At 48.9% G+C, this 7,255-nt stretch overlaps 1 protein-coding gene across 1 annotated transcript in view; it reads right to left on the reverse strand.

The window, feature by feature from the left end:
• The window catches only part of LOC128703261 (uncharacterized), a gene marked incomplete at its 3' end in the record, with an annotated part of 199,359 nt that extends 193,582 nt beyond the window's left edge, over positions 1 to 5,777 (reverse strand). The window contains exon 1 of the mRNA XM_070080256.1: positions 5,286 to 5,777. Within this exon, the coding sequence (XP_069936357.1) occupies positions 5,286 to 5,663 (378 nt within the window). The remainder of the gene's footprint in view (positions 1 to 5,285) is intronic.
• Between the last annotated feature and the right edge of the window lie 1,478 nt (positions 5,778 to 7,255).

The following is a 7,255-nucleotide window of genomic DNA, read 5'->3' on the forward strand; positions in this document are numbered from 1 at the left end:
TCACTACAGAAACGCAAGACTTGTCGCCAGGGAAAAATTATCATTACGATCATGGGGGAGCGCTAAACCCGTAGGGATTATGCAGCGCCTGTCGGGGGAGGGGGGAATGGAAGGTATTCAGGCTCAATTCAGGGAACTGGAGCACAAATCCAATTCCCTGGATCAAGAGCCCTTCACCAGCTTCAAGGAATCTCTCTTGAGGGGCCCAGGGAAGACGACACCCAGCACCGCAGAACTGTGGAATCATCACTTGTCTGTATATCTAACAATTTCAGCCACAACAACGGCTTCTACAACATAGCTGAACACCTTGCCAAGGAACTTCATCGTTATCCTACACACTTGCCCGACCTGTGCAGGTCCGTCTCAGAACCAACCTACCCAGGATTCTCCACTTGTCTCTCCACCCTATATATACTCATGTACTCTTTACCCAGGTCACTTCTGTCAGACGTTAGGTGTTCAAAACATCTCCAGAGAAACTTCTGAGTCGTTCTGGCACTCGGGGTGCGGCCTGAGTGTCAGGAATGGCTGAATTGGAGCTGAGTCACAGTGCCCTTGTCATAGGGCTGCCCCCGTCATAGGGCTGTAAAGGGTACTCCGCTGAACACAAAGATGCTCACTGTGCCCTTTACATAGGGCTGCCCCCGCCATAGGGCTGTAAACGGTACATCACTTGTACCAACTCTGACACTCGACCAGGAGTCAGTACCACATGGAGAAGACCCGGGCCATGACCCGTCCTGGTGAACCTACATCAACTTCAACTTTACGCAGGTACATCTGTTTGTGAGAGTAAGACACATGTGCAACATCTGTGTATCTTTATTGTGACGTTTCGCCATCCAGTGGCTTTATCAATACAAATTCTAGGACATAACTTGAAGACAGTAGAACTATGTACAGAAGATGAGGTAATCAGTCCCTCAACCTAGGAGTAGGTGCGAACAGCACCATAGTCGTGGTGCTGTTCGCACCTACTCCTAGGTTTGTAGTGATATGTTGAACAGACTAGCCGAAGGTTTGCTGAGTTCAACCTTACGTTCCTTTAACACCCTTACAAAGAGTTCATCAGGGCCTGGGGATCTGTTAAGTTTTAATTTCTCTATTTGTCTGAGGACCACATCAATAGTGACTCTCATCCTGCATAACTTACTTTCTAGTCCTGTTCTACATAACTTATTATTGCTGGAGTTTCATTAGTTCTTCCTCCATAAAAACTGAGAGGAAATAAGTGTTGAAGTTGCTACACATTGTCATTGAGCTGACTCAAGTATCTTAAGATTGGGTCTATCTTGTCTCTAATCCTACTCCTGTATACCTGAAAGAAACCTTTATGCTTAATCTCTTCTTGCCTTTCTTATTCCTTTTTTCTATTTCTCTTTTTAGTGGAATATATTGATTTCTTGAGTGGATTTCTTCCTTGATTTCCCTGTAAATGCCTCTTTTGACCGTGAGATGTTTTAATCTATTGTTTGTTCTTTTAGGGACATTTTTGTCTGATCTAATTTCCCTGTTTGGAACTATGCTTTGAAAACTGTCATATGGGCAGCCATCACAACCTACCTGACCCATAGTCAAGTCATTCCAGTTTAATCCACCCAGGTAATTTCTCAGTACATACTATGTAATCGGTCAAGCAGAAGCCAGTGACATTGACTGGACTGTAGTTATTAAGATAACTTCGTGATATATTGAAACTGAGTGATTTGTGATAACTTTCCCCAGACTCAGCATTAACCTCAAGATTTTTTAATTAATAATTTCTTGTTAGCAAGAACCAACTCAAATAGGTTATTTCCGCTAGTTAGTTCTGCCACAAACTGTTTTAAAAAGCAATCCTGGATCGTATCAAGAAAGTCACTAGACTCAATATGTCCTGTTTGTTTGTCTAAAGCTGAAATTTCCCATTAACCTAACTTTTTCATATCTAGATGCTTGATGAATTTCGTCCCATAGAATTTACTACATTCCCTATCAAGGTTTGGGATCCTGTAAATCACACCCAAGATGAGTTTCTCACGAACCTCAAGAAACTGTAGCCAAACAGATTCTATGTCCGACGCTTCTTATCTAACGCAACAATTTAAATTATCGTTGACATACATTGCCACTCCATCACCCTTCCTGTTAACCCTATCAACAGGAATAATTTATAGCCTTGTATGTGGTATTCAGAAGGCATCTCTATCTTTCAGGTTGAACCAGATCTCTGTTATAACAATAACATCTATGCTTCCTGCACATGTGATTAATCCCAGCACATCTATCTTATCTCCAACGATCCTACTTGTAGTATAGCAAACCTTGGAGCTCCTGTCTAGCCAGCAATTAACACAAATTGCCCTAGACATCCATTCACTGGCCGCTCCCTTTCTATAAAATACCGACAAGTTGATAATTAAGACATCTGCAATAGTTGCGAATCTTTATTGTTAAAACATTTCTCCTACACAGTTGGCTTCTTCCATGGCACAGAACGACATCTTTCCAGATTATGGAACTGAAATCTTTTCCAGGCTGAGGGACTGACCACCTCAAATATTATTTTCTGCAAAGTTAATGGACTGATTACATTGTCTTTACTTCGCTGCTACTCCTGCTGCCTCTGTATTTGACTGACGAAGCCTACTGCGTAGGCGAAACGTTTCAACAATGAAGATACTAAATACTGAAGCAGGTCACTACAGGTACTCTCGTGTTTGGTATAAACTTTGATAATAAATACCGACAAGTTGGTATAGAAAGACACGTAAGCAAACACCGACATATTTATTAGAAAACGTTTCGGTCCTGGGACCTTGATCACTTCTAATATACAGAGATAGACATTATATATATAGGAGGAGAGTGAGGTGTGAGTGACGCATGGTGACCTGAGTGAGGTGTGAGTGACGCATGGTGACCTGAGTGAGGTGTGAGTGACGCATGGTGACCTGAGTGAGGTGTGAGTGACGCATGGTGACCTGAGTGAAGTGTGAGTGACGCATGGTGACCTGAGTGAGGTGTGAGTGACGCATGGTGACCTGGGTGAGGTGTGAGTGACGCATGGTGACCTGAGTGAGGTGTGAGTGACGCATGGTGACCTGAATGAGGTGTGAGTGACGCATGGTGACCTGAGTGAGGTGTGAGTGACGCATGGTGACCTAAGTGAGGTGTGAGTGACGCATGGTGACCTGAGTGAGGTGTGAGTGACGCATGGTGACCTGAGTGAGGTGTGAGTGACGCATGGTGACCTGAGTGAGGTGTGAGTGACGCATGGTGACCTGGGTGAGGTGTGAGTGACGCATGGTGACCTGAGTGAGGTGTGAGTGACGCATGGTGACCTGAGTGAGGTGTGAGTGACGCATGGTGACCTGGGTGAGGTGTGAGTGACGCATGGTGACCTGAGTGAGGTGTGAGTGACGCATGGTGACCTGAGTGAGGTGTGAGTGACGCATGGTGACCTGAGTGAGGTGTGAGTGACGCATGGTGACCTGAGTGAGGTGTGAGTGACGCATGGTGACCTGGGTGAGGTGTGAGTGACGCATGGTGACCTGAGTGAGGTGTGAGTGACGCATGGTGACCTGAGTGAGGTGTGAGTGACGCATGGTGACCTGGGTGAGGTGTGAGTGACGCATGGTGACCTGAGTGAGGTGTGAGTGACGCATGGTGACCTGAGTGAGGTGTGAGTGACGCATGGTGACCTGGGTGAGGTGTGAGTGACGCATGGTGACCTGAGTGAGGTGTGAGTGACGCATGGTGACCTGAGTGAGGTGTGAGTGACGCATGGTGACCTGAGTGAGGTGTGAGTGACGCATGGTGACCTGAGTGAGGTGTGAGTGACGCATGGTGACCTGGGTGAGGTGTGAGTGACGCATGGTGACCTGAGTGAGGTGTGAGTGACGCATGGTGACCTGAGTGAGGTGTGAGTGACGCATGGTGACCTGACGAATGTCGTCTACCCGTCCTCATCCCAACATGACATTCTTCAGGTCACCATGCGTCACTCACGCGTCACTCACACCTCACCCAGGTCACCATGCGTCACTCACACCTCACTCAGGGCATCATGCGTCACTCACACCACCCAGGTCACCATGCGTCACTCACACCTCACTCAGGGCATCATGCGTCACTCACACCACCCAGGTCACCATGCGTCACTCACACCTCACTCAGGGCATCATGCGTCACTCACACCTCACTCAGGGCATCATGCGTCACTCACACCTCACTCAGGGCATCATGCGTCACTCACACCACCCAGGTCACCATGCATCACTCACACCTCACTCAGGGCATCATGCATCACTCACACCTCACTCAGGTCACCATGCGTCACTCACACCTCACTCTCCTCCTATATATAATGTCTTTCTACCTCTGTATGTTAGAAGTGATCAAGGTCCCAGGACCGAAACGTTTTCTAATAAACATGTCAGTGTTTGGTTACATGTCTTTCTAAACCAACTCTCGTATTTATTTAACGTCATTAAAAACCCAATGTACCAGTGGACCAGCTGTATTAACCAGTGGACCAGCTGTATTAACCAGTGGACCAGCTGTATTAACCAGTGGGCCAGCTGTATTAACCAGTGGACCAGCTGTATTAACCAGTGGGCCAGCTGGCCCACTGGATAACACTAGCCTGTAAGCTTCTGGATTCATTTGCCGTGGTTACAAGCCTCGTCCGTTCCCTGTTTTGTATACAGTGTTGGCTCTCAGTGTTTATTTGTTCCAGTGTACTTTGTTCCAGGTGAACAGTTCGTCATCTGAGAAACAATTCAATTGGTCACTTGTTCGTAGTACTTGACCAGCCCCCAGGATGCCACCCACAATGATCGACTGACACTCAGGTAACGTTACACTGAAGGTGACGAGGGGCAGCTGGTGTAAGGAGACTCGTCTACTAGAGTCCACCTGCCCAGGATTCGAACCGAAGACCATTCGGTTGCAAGCCGATTGCGCTGTAACTCCGACTGCAACAAGTTGCTATTCATAACTACGATAATTTGCCGTCTCTACAGAATAAACTCACAATACCGTGACTGGAACAATACACATATAACCCGCACATGATAAAAAACAAACCCATGACTACTTTTCGGTCCGATTTGGGCCATATACAAAGTCACAGTGTGACTAAATGGTCCAAGTCGGATCGAAACATCGTCGTAAGCTTCTTTCTCCTATGTGCAGGTTATCTATATATTGTGCCGTCTCTACGTCTCTGATTTCATATTCCTAACATTAACTTAGGGAAATATTAGAGTGGGTTAGAGAGTGAAAACACTTGCACTCACCTGGCGTTTCTGTCTGCGTCGCCGTCGCCCTGACTGTAGGACTGGTTGCGACGTTATATTCTGACGTAACGTGATATTCTGAGGTGGACGTGGCTGGTGCAATGGACGTAACGTCATGTTGAGAGCAAGACGTACATGGTAGACTGGACGGGGCGAGATACTCTGCGGTGTGTGTAACTGGTCTGGCGTTCTTGATGTCATCCAGAGGCAGACAGAGAGCGCCAACACACAGAAGGGTAACACAAACAACACATTGGCCCAGGCACCAACACTGTACCGCGCACAGTCAATCCTATCTCGCCTCTCTGTGTTGCGTTCTACTAACACCTCAGTTACGTCTGGCGCAACACAACCGTTGACTGGAATACTTTCTCTCATGTCTTACAGTGCCACCAGTCCCTCGCTGCACTTACTGAAACCTTTCTTACTGTTGTATGATTTGGATATACCAGCTTGTTTATGGGGATATCTGGAATACCAGAGATGGGATGAGCAGATGTTGTGTTACTGGAGGTAAAGATTGTTAATACTGAGTCCACAGCAACACTCACCACCACGGTACCACTCACCACCACGGTACCACTCACCACCACGGTACCATTCACCACCAAGGTACCACTCACCACCACGGTACCACTCACCACCACGGTACCATTCACCACCACGGTACCACTCACCACCACGGTACCACTCACCACCACGGTACCATTCACCACCACGGTACCACTCACCACCACGGTACAACTCACCACCACGGTACCATTCACCACCACGGTACCACTCACCACCACGGTACCACTCACCACCACGGTACCACTCACCACCACGGTACCACTCACCACCACGGTACCACTCACCACCACGGTACCACTCACCACCACGGTACCACTCACCACCACGGTACCACTCACCAGCACCGTACCACTCACCACCACGGTACCACTCACCACCACGGTACCACTCACCACCACGGTACCACTCACCACCACGGTACCACTCACCACTACAGTACTACTCACCACCACGGTACCACTCACCACCACGGTACCACTCACCACCACGGTACCATTCACCACCACGGTACCACTCACCACCACGGTACCACTCACCACCACGGTACCACTCACCACCAAGGTACCACTCACCACCACGGTACCACTCACCAGCACCGTACCACTCACCACCACGGTACCACTCACCACCACGGTACCACTCACCACCACGGTACCACTCACCACCACGGTACCACTCACCACCACGGTACCACTCACCACCACGGTACCACTCACCACTACAGTACTACTCACCACCACGGTACCACTCACCACCACGGTACCACTCACCACCACGGTACCATTCACCACCACGGTACCACTCACCACCACGATACCACTCACCACCACGGAACCACTCACCACCACGATACCACTCACCACCACGGTACCACTCACTACCACGGTACCACTCACCACTACAGTACCACTCGCCACCACGGTATCACTAGCCACCACGGTATCACTCACCACCACGGTACCACTCACCACTACAGTACCACTCACCATCACAGTACCACTCACCACTACAGTACCACTCACCACTACAGTACCACTCGCCACCACGATACCACTCACCACCACGGAACCACTCACCACCACGATACCACTCGCCACCACGGTATCACTCACCACCACGGTACCACTCACCACTACAGTACCACTCACCACTACAGTACCACTCACCACTACAGTACCACTCGCCACCACGGTATCACTCATCACCACGGTACTGCTCACCATTAAAGTACCACTCAACACTACAGTACCACTCACCATCACAGTACCACTCACCACTACAGTACCACTCACCACTACAGTACCACTCGCCACCACGATACCACTCACCACCACGGAACCACTCACCACCACGATACCACTCGCCACCACGGTATCACTCACCACCACGGTACCACT

The sequence above is a fragment of the Cherax quadricarinatus genome, unplaced genomic scaffold, assembly GCF_038502225.1.
Source record: "Cherax quadricarinatus isolate ZL_2023a unplaced genomic scaffold, ASM3850222v1 Contig254, whole genome shotgun sequence".
NCBI classification, from domain to species: domain Eukaryota; kingdom Metazoa; phylum Arthropoda; class Malacostraca; order Decapoda; family Parastacidae; genus Cherax; species Cherax quadricarinatus.